Source organism: Numenius arquata, chromosome 5, assembly GCF_964106895.1.
Source record: "Numenius arquata chromosome 5, bNumArq3.hap1.1, whole genome shotgun sequence".
Lineage (NCBI taxonomy): Eukaryota > Metazoa > Chordata > Aves > Charadriiformes > Scolopacidae > Numenius > Numenius arquata.
This window is the reverse complement of record NC_133580.1, coordinates 44,793,465-44,812,254: the sequence shown is the minus strand read 5'-3', so window position 1 is coordinate 44,812,254 and position 18,790 is coordinate 44,793,465. Positions and strand designations below refer to the sequence as shown.

Below are 18,790 nucleotides of genomic sequence, written 5' to 3'. Positions count from 1 at the left end.
CATAAGAAACTAGGTAAATGCAGAGCGAGCCTTTGGCTGGTCACAGCCTTTCTGTTGCCAAAGCAAAAGTCTGCAGTGAACCCTGAGTTTAGGACCAGGAGATGATCTTTCTGGATTCCGCCCAGATTAGGACTTGTTCTGTTTGCCTTCATAGAATGGTTTGGGTTGGAAGGGACCTTAAAGAAGATGTAGTTCCAATGCCCCTGCCATGGGCAGGGACACCTTCCACTAGAACAGGTTGCTCAAAGCCCCATCCAGCCTGGCCTTTAACATTTCCAGGGATGGGGCATCCACAGCTTCTCTGGGCAACCTGTTTCAGTGTCTCACCATCCTCATGGTAAATAATTTCTTCCTAACATCTAATCTAAATCTACCCTATCTCAATGATAAAGACTCCCCCCTTATCTTTCCTGTAGGCCTCCTTTAAGGCTGCTATAAAGTCTCCCAGGAGCATTTTCTTCTCCAGGCTGAACAACCCCAATTCTCTCAGCCTGTCTTCATATGGGAGGTGCTCCAGCCCACTGATCATCTTCATCGTCCACTTTCTTTTCTTTGCCTCACTTCCACTGTCTCCTTACAACTGATTTCCATGTGTTGAACAGTGAAGCAGCTCAAATGCAGCTGTGGCACATCACAATGGTTGTGTGCCTTGGCTGAATTCAGTCTCTGTACTTGCAAAGCAGCATCCTGGTAGCCAGTCTGGAGCAGGGCTTTGCTGAGGTGCTTGGCGATGCATGGCTTATGCTTGGCTGCTCGTTCTGCCTGTCTTCTTACAGTGCAGAAATGGCCCTGGATGAGCAGCTTTGCTTCTGCCCAGTCCAGGTGCTGTGGGCCAGACTGGGTGGTGAATGGGAAGTCCTTGGATATGAGACTTCCTCATGTGAGGACAGCTTGTGTGCTTCTCTGTTGTCTGCTAAAAGTCCATGCCCCAGATTAGCTAAGAATTGTCAGAGTTCTGGTCTAGCAGCCACAACTGGGATGCAACAGAAGAAGAAGTCTTGGTCTCTGTAGGGCCAGGTAGCAGTTTTTACCAGGAGAAAATGACTTGAGAGCTGCTCAAAGCCCAACCAACCTCTTCCCCTTGGGGCTACCTTTTTCTCTTTCCTGTTCTGAAAGACGTGTCCTTATATAACTGCTACCTCCTCCCCTTTAGGGCCTAGCGTGGTGCAGGCATAAGACAGCTTCTGCCAGGATATCCGTTCTCACTCTGGGATTAGGGAAAGCACCCAAGTTCCCTCTGGCTGTCAAGAGTCGGTCAGAGCAACAGCACAGTTACTGCCCTGCTTCACACAGTGGTGATCAGGCGGAGGGCTTTTCAACAGGGACCCCCAAACTGCCCTAATTTTGTGATTTGCTTCCCCTTACAGTCCCTTTTCCCTCTTCCCACGTTTCTCCTTTAGCGGCTTCCTTCTATCAGCAACAAATCACAAGCCCCTACTTGTTTATCCCTTCCCATCTGCAAGGTGTTTTGTTGACTTTGTACCCATTTGGCATTTATGATATGGTTGCCAAAGTAATTGCCACCTACGTCATCAGTTCAGTCAAGCTAATCCCCTGTTGTGTCCCCCACCCCATCCGCCTGATTTTGTCATTTTCATATTGTTGTCTGATTTGCATGCCCCAGGCTGGGCCATTTGTATGTGCATTACTGCCCCTTGCTACTGCTCCTTCCCCAGTGCCTCATGACATGAGGAGCTTGTTAGAGAGGCAGGGCTTAGCCACCAGCTTGCACACCCTAACAAATCCATAGCCCTGTGCCTGCAGGGGTGTCTGCCCTGGCCTCGAGGTACCCGCCCTTGACATCCTACCACAAGCAGCTGCCTGAGGTACAGCCTCCTGCCAGGCACAGAGTGCTGCCAGGGCAAGGGAAGAGCAGGTCCATGCTCTGGGTGGCTAGCAGGGCCTGTTAGTGGACTGGGATCCCAGGGAAATGAGATGACATTGACAGCTCTGCTCCCCTGCTGTAGCAGCGCCCTGGGAGCTTGGTGTTTGCATTGTGCTCTTGGTGAACTGCAGCCGTTTCTCCAGAGGTACAGGTCAGTGCTGGGATCGCTGTGTGCAATGCACACTATAAACTACAGGCAGTAAGTGAGCATTATGGTGAATAACTTTATTTTGAAACAGCTTGTCAGAACAAAGTAGAATACAACCAAGAAGCCTAGTGAGACCACCCCACCTTGGCTCGCTACAGCTGCCCTCAGCTCCTGCCCTGCCAGGGGCAGTTGTCCTATGTCTGCACTGAAAACCAGGCTAGCATCTGTGCAAGCACTAGGCAGAAGCTCTCTGGAAAGCTCCAGGCCAAACCCCTGCATCTTCTGTACCCTGCCAAAAAGTACTTGCCATGTTGGCTTCCAGAACCGCCCTGTAGGCGCAGATAGGCCATGAGGAGGAGAGCACCCAAGCAGCAGCTGGCTGGGAGAATGGTGCTGTGGTGAGCTGCCACTGCGTAGAAGCCAGCCAGGGCATTACAGCTGGCTTGGCACTTGCTACAAACCCCTTCACGAGTTGGGGAGCTGGAGAGCGAGACTGATTACAGAAGCAACAACATCAGCATCGACATGGGTTAGTGATGCTCTCAGGAGGGCAGCATTCTGGGCTTAAAGATTCAATTCAAAAGCCCTGTTTTATGTCTCTTCAACCCCCCTGCTGAACCTGCTCCTGCAGGATGACGGCAGCTTGACGTTACTGCCTACTTTATCTGTCTGTCTGACTTCCTCACCACCCTGCTTGCAGCTTTTCTGCACTCACTGACAGCAATCTGTGGTTTGTGGCCTGTACTAGCCTAGTCTTAGAAACCAAAACTTAAAGCGTGCTGGTGGTGTGTGCTGACGAGAATGGGAAACACGGGCTGTTGCAGGGGATAGCTGAATCTCTGGACAGAGGGCCCCAGAATAGCAGGTTTCCTGCAGACTGACTTGCTGACTAACAAAACCATAAAACAAGGAGGAACAAACAATGGGAAGTGCCTGTCTGACCAAGGCCAAGCTTAGTGTCTTGCCTGACCGCTTCCGGCCCAGTGAGTAAGGCTTGGCAGCTGAGCAAGAAGCCAAGCCCTGAGTGCACATGAGCAGGCTCAGACAGTGCCCTGGGGTTCACTGCAGAAACTCGTCATACTCCTTGGGGAGCAGGGAGTGCTCACAGGAATCTCTCCTCACCGCTGCTGGTCTAAAAGCTTGGACAGGAGAAGCAGCCATTGGAAGGGGTGCTACCATGGCTTTGGCTCTGCTCTGATGCTGCAATACAGGGACAAAATACCAATGCACCTTGTGGAAGCAGGCACCGGCTTGTCCAACAACCCACTGTCCGATCGTGTCTGCATGTGCTGGCTGTTTGGCATCCCTCTCCTCAACTGCATGAGCTTATGCTATGCCCAACCCTCTGCTGCAAGTGAATGTTGCCCCTGCCATACGCTGCCTTCCCTGTACCAGGAGGGTATCAGGGAGCTGCCCTCAGCCCTTCTGCAGGAAGCAGACCGGAAGGGCAGAATGGAAACTATCTAGGCTAGCCAAAGGCAAGAGACATACCTGCTTGGGTTGATGCCGCTCTGGTCGCTGGTCCCTGGGCTGGGCCTGCTGCCTGTGCAGAGGTTTGTACAACATACCTTTCAGGTATTTGTACAGGTTGCTTTTTAGGTGCAAGGGGTTATAAGCAACTTCCACTTCCAAGCTGTTCAGGGCGCTCTGCTCAGACAGGAGAAAGAAAACAGCGGCTATGAGATGTGACAGGCTGTGGGGTTTGCTTGGGTTTTTTTTTTTTTGTTGTTTTTAGTGTTGACGGCTTTTTTTTCAGGGATGAGTATAACAGACACTCCATGCAACCCTGCAGTGATGGAAGAAGGGATCTTTGGCTGGGCTGCTACCCACAAGGACCACCTTTAGCTGTGTATAGAACAGGAGCATCTGCAACCAGGTCTTAATGGATTTAAGCATTCCCTTGCAGGATGCAGTCCTATCCCCCCCATGCTCACAATCAGCCAACAAGCTGGAGCACCTTTTCTGGGCATCACCACACTCAGTGCTCTGCTTCATAAGGCCTCTTCCTCCTCCCCTCAACAGACATGCAACATTGCTCCAAAGGACAGGCATTTGCTGTCCATAAAGAAAACCGTAGAATATATTGGCTGCTGGGAAGAAGTTTTGGAGTGGTCCATCATATTCCAGCTGTCACTAGACATTTTCACAGCTGTTTCCTCCTCTACTCATCTGCTTAAAGCAATAGTGAGGGCTCTGCCCTTCCTGGCATCACCTGAAGCGGAGGCAGACAGCTCAGGAGAAGAACATATGGATGCACAATAGGAAATGCAGAAGCCTGAATCTATTGGAAGAAACAGACACTGTATGTATTGATTTTTCTTATGCCTAAAGCACCCCTCTCTACAGTCTGAGGACAGTCACGTTCCCCAGCAATGAGGGAGACAGCTACATCTTCAGGAGCTGCTGCATATCCTGTGCATAAAGGCTGATCATTACTCTGATCCCTGCTTGTACAACGGGGATCCTTTCCACAGATATTCGTGCAGGGCTGTCAGTGACTTACCTCTATAGGGCCATGCACACTCTCATGGTGTTCCGCAAGGAGAGGTGTGAAGGTTGACGGCAGCAAGAGCTCTCTAATGGCGACTGCTTTGACAAGTAGAGTGGCAGAGTCGGAAGGGACAATGACGTAGTAGGAATGCACCACGATGTTCCAGTTTGGACTAGTGTTCTGTGGCTCACGTTTGGCCAAAAGCATCCACTTCCTTTTCTAAATGGCAAAAGCCAACACCAATGTGAACAATGTGCAATAGCCACTTCCTTCAGCACATTCACCATAGGGGCTGCTGGGTTCAGGAGCAGAGACATTCATACACATCAGAATAAGAACGCTATTCTGCATTATGGTTGAGGATAGTAAGTTGTTTGGGTTTTTTTTTTTTAATTGAATGCAAGACAATTCTTAAGAAAAAAATGCAGTTTTGCTTTACGACTTGTCAGTAATGGAAAGCCCTCCACATCCTAAGTTTTGGTTAATTATTTTCACAGTTAATGATGCATGTCTAATTCCAACCCTGACTTTTGTGTTTCATACCTCCAAACACTGGACTTCTGATAGGCTAGAGAGTCTTCTCTAAGGTTTGATGTCCTGCAGCATCTTTCCAGTGGAGGCATTGGCTGGAAGGATTTACAAGCCCAACTCTGGCCCATGAGATGAAGCTACAGCTTTTGAAACATTTTCTGGTGCAGGCTAGACAGATGTGCACTAACTCTTCCTTTCTATGGCAATCCCTCCTCATGAGACTGCAATTTTCACACACTCACCAGAAGACTATGACATAGAGCATGGAAGCTGTGCTGGTTTATCTCCAGTTCATCCCAGTCTAGCTGCCAGCAGCTTGTGGGCTTGATGATGAAGGGCAGGCCATACAGTACAGACTCACAGACCCCTTCATACTTCAGAGCCCTGCAAATATACAGCTTATGTTAGTGAAGCACAGCCAACATGAAACCGGCAAGAAGACTCTACCAGGAGATGACTAGCTCAAGTGGCTACGGCAGTATCAGCTGCAATACAGCTACAAGCACTTCATGTCTGTATTTGTGTGACCTGACACTATGAAACCTTGCAGAAAAATCCAATTGCAGTGAAAAGAGGCTTTCTTGCTGATTGCCAGATTCTCTTGTATCTGCAGTGACAAGGGCATGCCAAGAAGCAAATCCATTCTTTGTACGTTTTGGATACAGAACAGATTGTTACTCTGGCCTCTTGGGCAATAACCCACCCAGGCAATTACATCTCTTCCCAAGTGATTTTTACTAGATCATGGTTATCCTTCACTTAAACTGACATGTGGTCTACTCTTGCACAGAGCCAACATCCCACCACAACACAGTGCTTGACATTGCCTGTCCATAGCACACTTCCGCTTCATGACAGGGCATTATTAAGTGGCTTCAGTGCTTTGGCTGTGGGCCATTTACACAGAATTACTGAGTGCTCTTCAGCTACTGACAGAATGAGAATAATTTTAAGAACAACTGCATAGTTTAGAAATTACACTTTTTTTTTCCCCTCTAAATAAACCTCAGAAAAGACACTAGAGAGCATCACTCTTCTTGTTATGCTCTGTGCTTACCAGCCATAGAACTGCTGACAGGAAAGTGAATAAATTCCTATGTGAAGAAACTATGAGGCTTTGCTTGCTTTTTTAGTACTAGTCAACTAGTTAGCTCAGGCTCTGACATCCGGTTAATCACGGTGGCCTCATTAGGGAGTGAGAGAACAGCAGAAATGTACATGGAGCAATGGCTGCAATCTACAGAACTTCACACTGGAGTGAAACCACTGTTGTATGAATAACATGTATGCTGTTACACTCATAAAGTCCTAGTGTCATGGTAACACTGTTTTTGACTCTGCACTCCTGTCTGCATGTGTGGGATGTGCTGTTCCGTAACACTAAGGGTTATGGGGGTTGAGGGTTTTGCCCACTAGCACTTAGAGTCCCCAGCACTTTATGGTGATGTTACTAGATCCTCGCTGAAATGGCACTGAAAGAGTGTAGGCTGCTATTATACCTGCCTTCCAGCTGCCAAGCACAAAGCACATAACAACACTTACTTTACAACCCGGAGTTTATACAGCACTGTAGCTGGCCAGGCTGCCATCTGGCAGGGTGAATTCAAATCCACTGCTCTCACGGTGCCATCCACTGCCCCAGACAGTAGAGCTGGATCGAGTAATCTCTCCTGCAAATCGCACTTCAGGCACACTAGGAGAAGGAGATTGGTTTAGATTGCTGGAAATGGCAGTGTTTAGCACAGAACATGCTCAAAGCACTTAGAAACACTAAGTTAATGTCTTCTAGCAACGCAACTATTAACAGAAAAACAACGCTAAGGCCTGTGACGCAAGGCAACAATCTATCCCCATTTTATACACAAGGGGCAATACCACCTACTTGGCATGTTAATGAAACATTGATTGGTTGGTAACTGGGCAGGCAAGTTCCAGTTTTGGTGACGAGTGGCCAGCTGTAGAAGGAGCAGAAGCTTGTTTCCCAACGCCACACTGGGTTCAGGGCCGCACATTTCCTGTCAGCTTTTCTATCTGTGTTTGTGGAGAAATCCAGCACTCTGATGACACTAACTCTGGTATAATATGATATAGCTGCATACAATATGATATAACTGCATACAATTTCTCTGGCCTTCCACAGATTTCTTGAGTGTGGGAAGGTGAAAAAAACCAACTGCAGCGTAACTTGGTTTGTCTTGCTAGCTACGAGAATGCATCAAGTATGAAATCCAATATTATGATGAAGGAAAATCTACCTTTAACAAAATATCATAATTGCCTGTGCTCGCCTGGAGGCTGTTACGGTAGCTACTATATAAATAAAAAATCACACCAGGGTTTCTGATCTGCCTGCTATGGAACATATCTGCAAAAGCCACCAGCAAGTCTATATGAGCTTTGCTTCCAGGCTGGAATTGACCTGTGGATCACCAGAAGAAAACAAGTGTTTTTCTGCTGCAGCGGCAATGTGAAGCTGCACATGAGTACCATATTGAAGTGGCATATAGTGCCATATTGGAGAGGCATGGAAAGTGGATTGCCGGAAGTGCATGTGCAGATTCCCATGGCAGTGCAATGGTGACAATACAGTTAACAACAATTTATGGGAAACACCTATGTTTTCTGTAGCTGTTGTTTTCACCCAAGGATAGATTGGGGATTTGGACTTAGACAAGTAAAGGAAAAAAAATTACATATTCCTTACACTTTTTCCCATGCATTATTATAAATGTTGGCAGCTCCAGCTAGAACATTAGCTGTTCTACTGCTTAATCAATAGATATAAATACAAGCCAAATACCTTTGTAAGACAGCCTTTACTTAAGTGCAGCTCTGGCACAGACTTTTAGTAGCAAACACAAGGAATAAAATTTTTAGGGCTATACAACTGAGCCAGAGGGTCCTTAGCCTTCAGCATGCGAGGTCCCTTTTACCTTGACCAAGTGGCTATAAATTCACATCTCTTCAAGGAACATTTTTGCTGCAGAATGGAAATTATGTATAGCATCAGCAGCCACAGGACACGGCAGCAACCTAAAAGTATTCTAAGCGAATGGCCCCTCTCAGCCTGAGACAACAGAATCTCCAGGCAGCTTTCAAAGTCACCCAGAGACCCTACTTGGGTCTCTAAATGTGAGGGAACATGCCCATGGGACAGGCCTGGGTAATCTTTAAGGCTGTGGGATTTAGGAGTTCGTTGCACAGGGGGAGAGAAAATAAAATACTTAGGGTGGTCTTGGGTGCAGTGGCATGGCTGAAGCCTCCTGATGGAAGGAGGAGATGGAGGTGTTCTCTCTCTGTGCCATAGTCATGTAGCCATGTTTTAAACAGCATCTCCAAGCTGATGACATTGTCTTCTATGGTTTGTACATCGATGTCCATTCCCAGGATTGCAATGTCTGCAGGAAAAAAAAGATGAAAAAGCACAAATATTTTCAGCAATAGAAAAGAACGTTCTGTTGCATTTTCCACTACACAACACTATCTTTAGTCCCTCAAGTGCTGTTCCATAAGAAGTGCTTCAGAAGCCATTACCATGCAAATCACAGCACAGCACTATGATGCCAGCCCTCTTAAAAGGACATTGCTAGAAGCAGAGCTGCTCCACAGGCCACACCAACACCCTTCTGATCAACGGGGTTGGTGGACTGGCTACTGCCATCTTCAGAGGACTAGCTGTGACTGATGCAAACCATCCTCTGGTGTGGTCATCTTAGCACTGGCCTCAGAGGCTCTTCTCACAATTTTAAACCATTTCCTCCTTTTTCCTAAGCAAGGGACACCGGATATGTGATGCTATAAGAAAGCAGAGAGACTGAAATGCTATACTAATGGGGAATTTTGTAGTAGTGATGGAAAAGTACTACTCCTCATACAGAAGATGAACGTTACTTTGCAATACTGCCCCATGACTAAATTGCTAAACATCCTCAATGTGTGTTTAACGGAGCAGCTGGTCACAGACCTGAGAAGAACAGAAGCAAAACTTGACCCAGACCCCTTGACCAACACAGAGGACATGTTTCAACATGTTACTGTTGAAGTGCTGCTTAGTAACAGCCATCCCATAGTAGATCATGCTTGCAGACACAACAACCGTCAAAACTATTCATCACCATTACATTTCATTTCAAATAAGTGAAATGCATAAAATTTAGAGACTTGTTAAAAAAATTAAAAGGAAAAAAAAATGTTTGCAAGGACATAGCAAGTATTTAAGTTACCACTTTTGAGGTGCAGAGCAAATATATATGATCTAGCAAGAACATTCAGGAAGGGAGAAATTGAAACTGGACAGCAGACTTAAGGAGGTCATAAGCAACATTAAACCCTTGCAACAAACACACATACACACACACAAATAGTAATGGAAAGGTGCATCCAAATGAGAAGCTAGCACAAAATCTAGCAGATTAAATAAATAAATATTTTTTTAAAGAAAGAATTTGATGAACAACTTGCAAAATGCATAAGACATGTAATATACCCATTTGTAAACACAGAAGGAGCAGACAGCCTTAACAGGGTCACCATACAGCTAGGATGTGAAACAGGTATTCTGAGAAGATTAACTCATAGCATAAATAGCTGTTTCTCCCCATTGTGTTTACCAGGCCAGCTGGGGGCTAAAATACAGTGCTACATCCATCTGCAATGAGAAATCTTCTCTTTATGCATTAGTATTTATAATTAGCAAAAATGACACTATGCATCTGCTCCTACATTAAAAAACAAAACAAAACAAAAAAAGACAGAAATTCATTAATCTCCGTCTACATGGCAAATAATCTAGGGCTAATATAATGACTGCAATTCTTTAAATGGTATGCAACTTGCAAACGCACTTTTTGCAGTATGGCCATCACAGCAGGACATACTTTTCAATGGTCTCCACCTTCCAGCCCCGAGGAAGGCATTGAGATCATGTAGGTTGTGCCTCTGCAGCAAAGAAGAATCAACTCCTACTTATCATGGGAGGTCCTTCACACTGTCCTTGCTACTGAAAGCCTTTAAGTCCTAATGTCTGGTCTGAATGTCCTTGGCTGCAAGAACGTTTCATTCCTTTTTTTCTTTATTTCTTCCCAAATCTGTATAGTAAACTGATTATTCCCTGAGCAGCTTTTAAAAATGTATCTTAAGAAGGCTATCATGCCTTACCCCAGTCTTCTGTAAGGGTTATGGAAATATGAGTTTCTCCTCTGTGGAGCAATGCTGGAGGATACTCTAGTGGAAGGGAATATCCTGCTTCTCTCTGGAGACTGCTCTTCATGAACAGAGCTATTACCAGTGTCAGTCATTTGCCCTGATGCTACAGGTCTTGCTCTCATTTCCCTGCAGAATGCACTAATGCACCTGGAGAGCTGGTTCTGCTTCAGCTGAGATGCACTTCCTACTTTTTTTAGACTTAGGTTTCTCTCTGGGATGTGCACTGAAGATGGCATTAACAGTTCAGAAGACAAAGCACTGGAAAATGCATGTAATTTACTTTGACAAATAGTGTATACACAGGCGACAAGGGGAATTATCTGTTTTTTGAGAGACTGTGTTTTGGGGCTGGTAATTGTTTTAGTCCTTTCCTCAGAAAATATTTGCCTATTTTTAAATTTTCTCTTCTGTAATAGATATGTAGCCACTTACACATCTTAAATTGGCACAATACATGGCAACTGTAAAAAGAAATTCAATCCGTTCATTACTGCCCGTTCTTAGGAAGAACAGGTTGGGATGCCGACATCTACTGTGCGATGGGTCTTAAAATTCCTGGAGAGCAGATATGCAGAGCCACTCAGTGGTCAGCAATCTGCAGAGCACATATAGAAAAAGGTTCCCTGGAATTTGAAGAAGATGGATTTTGTTCATAAAAAATGTGTTAGTGCTTTATCTTCAGTGTTTGTTTTTTTTGTTTTCCCAAAGCAGAAATAGATAGGGCCAGTAACTACAGTAACATGTAAAAATATCACATACAAATATTTACCTCCCTTAGCAAATGGTTTGGCAATGCTCAGATGCTTTAAGTGTTTGTAATGCGGTAGGGGCAAGATAATAATAATTCTCATATTATCAATTAGAGGTCAGTCCACTGGATCCTCTCAATTACTCCCACACACCATTCCAGGCACAAATACTGTATGCATTGATCATGATCTCTGCTCCAGTCTGCAGGCTGGCAAGCCCTAACGTTTTATCATTAAAGAAATATTGCAGCTTTAGTCTCTGTCCTACAGAGGACCTGCTTTGCAGTTTTGAAAAAGCAGTCCTTGCTGCTCGTCACGTGGTCTGCCTTTGTCTAGAAACGCACTCTTCCCAGGGAAGAAAACAGTAAGCATTTCTTATCCATGACAGGCTGCTCTTACCACGTTAAAAGCTATTGTAAGACTTGCCAACTGCAGGGCTTCAAAATATTGGAGTCTTTTCTAGCTGCGTTAACCTGGAAATGAGCCTATGAGAGGGGGATATCCTGATCCTGCCTTCCTCCTTTCAGTACCACAGGAAATTGTAGCTGTATCTTGCTTCCCTCCTTGAGCTGAAAAATCAGGTGCTTTCTCAGGATGCAGATCTTGCATCTTCACATCTTCTTGGCTTTGTGTAGTCTAGTACTATGTGACAGCAAAATAACACAGGTAACATTCATTAATGGTCCAGTAGGAAGCCTTGCAGTGAACTGGGATCTCACTGCAGTAGCTGCAGTATAAGCAAGGCAATGGGGTGTTCTGAGCCTTCAAGGTCTTACAGTCCAACAGAAGATCCAAAAGAAGGAAGCAGGGTAATACCATTTAGTCCATAGAAGTCTAAGAAGAAAATGCAAGCTTCTCACTGAATTGTCCATAAGAGCGTCTTGAAATCATCAAATACAAATCCATTTTGTCTGGCAAGATAATCAAGTGACGTGTCTCACTGAAAGCCCGAGCCAAGTGTCACAGCTGCTATCTGCCCAGTGGCTAAACCTATGGCTTGTTGTCGGTGCCTTCCCCAGTGCAAGTGCCTGTCTTGAATACGATACTCAGCAGCATATTCAATGCTATAGGTATTTTTTTCTTGCATAAATGGAAAATTCCGGCCTTGACCAGATATTTAACAAATCCAGTTTAACAAGATTGTTTCTGTCTATCTGGCATTTACCAAAGATGACTGCTTCATAGAGTCATGGAACAACTGCACAAACCTGCCCCAAACCCCATTTTTTCCTCATGTTCACTAATTACAATTTGTCTTACGCCCTTAAATTTCACTTCCAAAATTCCTTAGAGGGTTGGGGCAGGAGGAGGGAGAAAAGTAAGTATTTCATTCCAATAGCTATATCTCAGTATAGGTTTGTTTCTTACACAGTCTGCAGATCTACAGGATATCATTAAAGATGAAAAGAGATGATAGAACCTATAGCACAGATTTGTAAACTAAGTGAAAACAGGCTCACTTTTTCTTTTCCCAGGGTAGTGTGAGCCCAGACCAGTTTCTTGATATCAAACACTTTTGATGGAGGAATGGAACGGAGGGGAGGGATTTAAGACTGTTTCTTTAAAAACAATGGCTTATACAATACACAAAATTACAATTTTAGTTGTTCCTGGAAATTTTGTCAACTTCTTTCATTCCAGTATGCCCTGAATACCAAGTCATAATTGTTAACCAAGCCTCAGAGCTTCCAAACATCCTTTTATCTAAAAAAAGAAAAAAATAATCTAACTTGCATTTATTCCAGTGATGTTCTAAACATGGAAGATCACAGAAGTTCTAAACATAAGCATGATGTATAAATATAGTTTCTAGCTCCTTAAGTCTTAATTTAACTGTTTTCCTGTGGTATGGCTTTTATATATAGGTACATATGTCCAATAATCTCAGTTTTGTTATCAAAGTCTTAGAACAACAACTGTGTTATAAGCATCAGAGAGTGTGGGATTGTTTTTCCCTATCACACTGTGATAGTAGTTCTCAAGCAATATAACATCTCTTGCTATATTTGCTGAAACAATTCTGTTAGCTGTTGCAAGTTCCTTCAGCAAAGCAGATTACCTAGTAAATGTTTTCAGCTCATGTAGTAAGCTCTTATGATACTTCCATTTTGAAACCAAGTTTTTCTGATGCTTTTCAAAATCTCATTTAAGAGAAGTGCACTGCGCTATGAAAACATAATAAAGGCAAAGCTTTGTTTCCTATTCAATCACTCCATGTTTCAGCATCAGCCATTCTTGGAAATCTCACATCCTGCATGGGATTTCCAGTAAGTTTATTCTTTTTTTCTGCCTTTTCCTAATATATTTAGTCTGTGCCATTTTGAAGGTTGCTAAATTAATCCAGTTTGGTTTAAATACACTGCTATCTAACTCATACTGTAAACATTTTTGCAAACTGCACTTAAAATTTCACTTTCGTCTCACCTTAAATAGTGTAACCACACATAGTGAAGGAAATTATTGGCCTGTTTCTGAGGTTTGGAAAGAATAAAACTCAGCGCTATGTTGCATGCAAAAGAACTGCCTGACCGCAATAATGTTATATCTGAGCACTTACCTGTTACATGCTTTCAGGAAGTCTGACAGTAACAAAAGTTGGGTCCTTGGGTGAAAAAAACAAAGTTCTCATAATAATCAAGAGCTACAGCTCTTCATTGCTAGAGTCAGTCCGTATTTCTGTTGCTTCCAAACTTGGCATTTGTACTAATGGGTGGCTGTTGCTGGTCTATAACAGCCTTCTCCGTCTTATTTCTTTACCTTAAAACTAGATGTCTTTCTAAAGGTTCTTGATTCTCCAGAAACTGTGGGCTTGATTGAGAAATCTAACAAAACTCTACCCCTGTGTTATGAAGGGAACAAAATTAGGTCATATTCTTGAAGTCTGACAGTATTTAGAAGACAAAACAAAAAATCCTTTACTCCAGTTGTGTAATGGCCAAGAGAGTTATCTCCCAGAGGAAGTATGTCATACAGTCTCTTAAAAGAGAAAAAGATTAACGTATCCAAGTAAGTTGGGAAAGAAAGGTGAAACACCAAACAGATCATTCCGGTCTATTCTACCAAGGTTCAGGTCAGTCATTACAGACATATAGTGGATGTATTTATGAAAGACAGGTGAAGCTAGGAAAATAACATGTTCCTGTTCTCCTTGAAATCAGGAGTCATGGATAGTAAGTCAGGAGAGAAACAAAACTTTGATTTTGAGTGTATTTTAACAGAAGTTTCTGGAGAAGCAGAATGTTGGGCTTAGGGAAGAACATGTAAGGATCACTGCAGTGAACATCAGAAATCAGATACAGAGGCACTCAGCCCCTTCATATCCAAGAAACATCCATACAAGGGCAAGGGGAGAGATGCCAATAACAGCTGCCTTCTACCAGCCCTCCTGCCTGACAGGAAGGCTGTTTGGAAAGTAATAACCAGAATGGCTGGATAAAAAAATCAATGTGCGATCTGGTCCAAACGTGCATTGGACAGGAGAGCGTCCTGATTTGGGGACCAGACTGAAACCCTCCCTTTTGAAAATCTGGGCCAGTAAGATGAAAGAACTTTGAGGAAGTTTGGCTAGAAGGACGCAGCTAACTGATCCTTACAGAGCAGACATGAGGTCCAGCAGCTGGATGAACAGAAAGAGACAGAAGCCTACAATGATACAAAGACTTTTCATGAAACCCAGTCAGAAAGTATTCGCACTCTCATTGGTAGACATGGAGGCCATTAACTGTTAAGACTTCAAAAAGAGGATGACAGGGCCAACCAAGAATAGAGCTCAAACTCTAGCAATCTAACATTAAAGCCCCAGAGCAGGTCAGAAGAGATTTTGAGAGCAATTTACCAAAGCCATTACAAATAGGTTCAATTTTTTTCAGGCTAATCAGATTCACAACAGTTTAAGATCTCTGAGCTCTGTGATACAGCTATATAAAACAATAACCGAAAAAATAAATTGGAAACTGTCATTTTCTTCCAGTAAGCAGAGATGAAGACAGCACAAAATGAATTACCCAGGCAGATGGTTTAAAAAGAGATGATTTTTCGACGTGCTACAAATATAACAGCACTGCTCTGGATATTAAAAATGTAAGTAGGTTCAAACAGCCACTAAACAAACTAACGGAAGAAATAGCCACAGTGGGATGAACCTCTAATTAAGTGCTGCATCACAATGCTTATTTTGTAGCTGGGGATGTGCTGCAGTTGAGCGCAGCACTAATTCTTGCACTTCCTTCATGCTAGATCTTGCTACTTCAATGTTCTTTACTGTAATTTTGTCTCATACAATAATATTTTTTTTTGCAGAAACAGAGGAAAGGAGCTCCAACAGGTAAAAAAATCTTCACAAATCAATTGGGCTCCTTTTTCAAATTATTTGGACTATCCATTCCCTGGGGCTCCTCTTAGAGAGCAAATGGATTATCTGAGTCTTCTCATAACTAGAAGACTCAGAAAGTTAGAATTTCATCATCTGAAATGTCAATGGCCTTTGCATCTCCATTTATGTTTTCATTCCATTTATTGGGTGAAAGGGCTATACAACTTCACTTTTAAAAACAACAAGGTAGGGTTTTGCATGCTCTAAAGCAGTCTTGTGACCAAGAGGCACACAGCACCTCCTGTTCTGTGGTGTTTAGTTTTCCAAGGCTTCCCCTCCGGGGAAGTGGTGCTGTGCAGCACCAGCTTGATGCAAAGTCCTGGCAATAATCCTCCTCACCTGAGAAGCCAGCATTTGCAGCCACCCAAAATACTGGCCTCTTCCCATATGGACAAGATCGGTACTTTTAAGGAATACCTCAGCCTTGGAGCTGTAGGCAACAGTTCCTTCCACAATTTTGTAACTTGTGGATTTGGTGCGGTTTTGGCATATTAAATTAATTCTAAAATCACATCAGAATGACAGAACCTTGATCCTCTTTCTTAGGATGCGGTCATTTTATCAGCCTTGAGAAAGAGGTAAAATAACTGAGCAGATTCGAAAGTTAGGTTAAACGAAATACAGAAATGAAAGTTGCAGTTACAGCAGCATTGCAATGTACAGGATTTTACCGCTGTGGTGTTGGACTTCTGATCATCATCTCGCTGGTTCATTTACAGTCTGCTCAGCATCTTTTGCTTTGAAACAAAAAGCCTCAAAACAGGAGCTAAGAGGAATTTCTGTTTCTGAATTTCTCACGACTATAGCTTAAATTCTCACTGCTGAAAACTGTCAGACTAAAGCAGGAGTTCTTCAAGATATGGCTAGGAAAAATAACATTCAGGGTCTGGGGTGTACTCGCTCTTTCACTAATGAAGCATGTGGCAGGGTGTGCAAGGGATGGAACAAAAGGGAATCTACATTCCACCTAAATATTCCCAGCCCCTACTCTGCCAGTTTTTCTGACCAGAAATTTGCTACTGCAACCGTAAGAGAGAGGTAAGGCAACAACATCCAGTGTTGCCTGTCACTTAGTAAAAACAATATTGTCGTTGCTAACAGCAGGTCTTATGCTTACTTTGCAAGGCATCAGGACTCAGGTTTTTAAGCTTGTTACCAACTTGTGAGAACTTGCTGTGTGATAGACCTTGGTACCAGGTGTGTCTTACGGATTGGAGTTTTAAGTGTCAGCAGTAAAGGCCCTTGAAATGGGGATCTGGACTAGAAAATAAAGGCTGTAGGGCTACAAAGAATTCATTGATGTGTAATTATTGGTTACTGAAGAAACAGAATCTTAATAGCTGAAGAAAAACTGACCTAAGCATAGAGAAAAGCAGCAGCAGCTAAGGAAGAACAGTATCAGTGACAAAACCCAACTAATTAACAGGGTAAGCGCCCGACTTGGTCTGAAAGTAATTCTTTGCAGTGTTGTGCAATATGTAGTCTGGGGGAAAGAATTAAAGACTAAGAGATGTTTAGAAACAAAACTTGTGAAAGGACAAGACCTTGAGTTGACGAGGGGGAGGAGAGCGCTATCTCTGTAGGACCATTAAAGCTGCAAATGGCCTGCCTGCTTCTCCTTCTCTCCCTTTTGTCTGCCTGCTTCTCTCTCCCCCGAATACCTGCTTCAAGGATTCTGGTTGCCTTTGCCTGATCCAAGGACCTTTTGATCAGCCAGTCAACTGCCCAGGGTGATGCTCAGAAGTGTGAGTATATGTGTGTCTGAGAGTGTGTTACCCCTACAAACTGTATGCATTTTTCTCTTTAATCTCTCAATAAAGCTATATTGCACATGAAGTTAATTTTAGGTAATACCAAGAGATGCAGTAATGCATGAAGTCTATGTGCTAATTTTGCCCTAATGTGATAAAGCCCCAGAGAAGTGCCATGGTACAAACTTCTCGCTGTTCCTCCAGGCACAGTAGTTCCCACTTACATGAGTGACACTAAATGTCACAAACGAAAGTGGCATATATCAGACCAAAGCTAGAACTAGTGGTTGTCCTGCTGTCTAAAGCCATAACTTCCCTGAGAACCATTTCTTATACTCACCACTGCTGCTGGGCTCTTCTGCTGGCATGCACTGTTCCACATCCTCAGGCTCCAGAAAGTCTCTCTTCAAAACCTCAATGACTTGTATTCTTCGCAGACTCACAAGGTCTACATCTCTTAACTTCTTTTCCAGCTGATTTACCATTTCTTTGCTGGACTGGCTAGTCAAAATTGTGATCTGAAACACAAATCAGAGTGTGCAAGAGCTGCCTCTAACCCTAATCCTCTCTTGATAAGTGATGATTCCAGGTTTGTTTGAATAGCAGAGGTCCCACTATGGAGAAAGGAGAGAAATCTTGCTAAAATATCTATTCAAAAGCAGATTGAAAAGCATTTTTTTTTTTTTTTTGAGTTTTGGCTTATATTTAAGCCAATATGAAATGGATTGAGAGTTTCACTGTAGGAAGACCAAGAGGTTTTGTGCCACTACTAGAAGAAGTTGGAACAATCCACAACTGTCTTATATTCTATGCTTTGCACTTACAATCTGTGAGTCTGTGTATAGGAGGGACTCTGCCTGAGACTTTGAGGAACAGCATCACTTCCCATTACTGCATGAATTATAGTTCGAGTAGACTAAATTGGGCCTTCCTGCTTGAAGGCTGAATGGGATTTTTTTTTTTTTTTTAAGAAAGGAAGTATATAGTCTATCCTAAAGATGTTTCTTAAGAGAGCAACAGTAGGTTTGAGTCCCACCTCGCAGTTTTGGTGTAATGCTAAGTAAGCGACTGCAAAGAGTTTCTTCATCATTGACAATCAGCAACAGTTTCTAGAAACGTCAGGCATGTTTGACACCAGCTTCTACCCTGAAAGAGTAGTTGGGTGACAAAGTTTTGAGTTCTGACCTTGCCTGATAGTGATGGTGAAGTACTGAGTTTTCTCAGCACATCTGCTTATTGTTCCAAAGGACTATTTAATAACCCTAAAGGATAAGGTGTATTTTAGGTACGGCCGTTAACAAATGTCCTGTAGGGAGCATACAGCAAAAATTAAAAGCAGACCTCCACGAATGAGTTCTACTACAAACAACACCAACAGAAGCGACAGTTCCAAGGGTTAGGGATTTTTTTTTTGGGGGGGGGGGGGGGGGGAGAGTGCTGGGGGCTGCTTTTGAACTGACAAAAGTAGATAACAGGAACTGGTTTTGAGTTGCAGGGAGCAGAACCATCTCAAGATACTATTATTTTTTTAAACAGTTACAGATTTCCTACACTAGTACACCTTAATTTCACAAAAATCTTTAGGTTATGTGATGGGCCCACAAAGGAGAACAGAGATGGTGACAGGCAGAAGAGCCCAAATAATGCCCTGTTCTGGA

General features: G+C 43.5%; 1 protein-coding gene across 1 annotated transcript in view; it reads right to left on the bottom strand.

Annotated features, from left to right (window-relative positions):
• Positions 1–3,092: 3,092 nt before the first annotated feature.
• Positions 3,093–18,790, bottom strand: part of M1AP (meiosis 1 associated protein) — a 29,232-nt gene continuing 13,534 nt past the window's right edge. Inside the window, exons 3-9 of the mRNA XM_074148074.1 lie at positions 17,473–17,650; positions 8,280–8,453; positions 6,598–6,748; positions 5,298–5,439; positions 4,537–4,743; positions 3,525–3,680; positions 3,093–3,233 (exon numbers count right to left, since the gene is read on the bottom strand). Coding sequence (XP_074004175.1) covers positions 3,093–3,233; positions 3,525–3,680; positions 4,537–4,743; positions 5,298–5,439; positions 6,598–6,748; positions 8,280–8,453; positions 17,473–17,650 — 1,149 coding nt within the window. The remainder of the gene's footprint in view (positions 3,234–3,524; positions 3,681–4,536; positions 4,744–5,297; positions 5,440–6,597; positions 6,749–8,279; positions 8,454–17,472; positions 17,651–18,790) is intronic.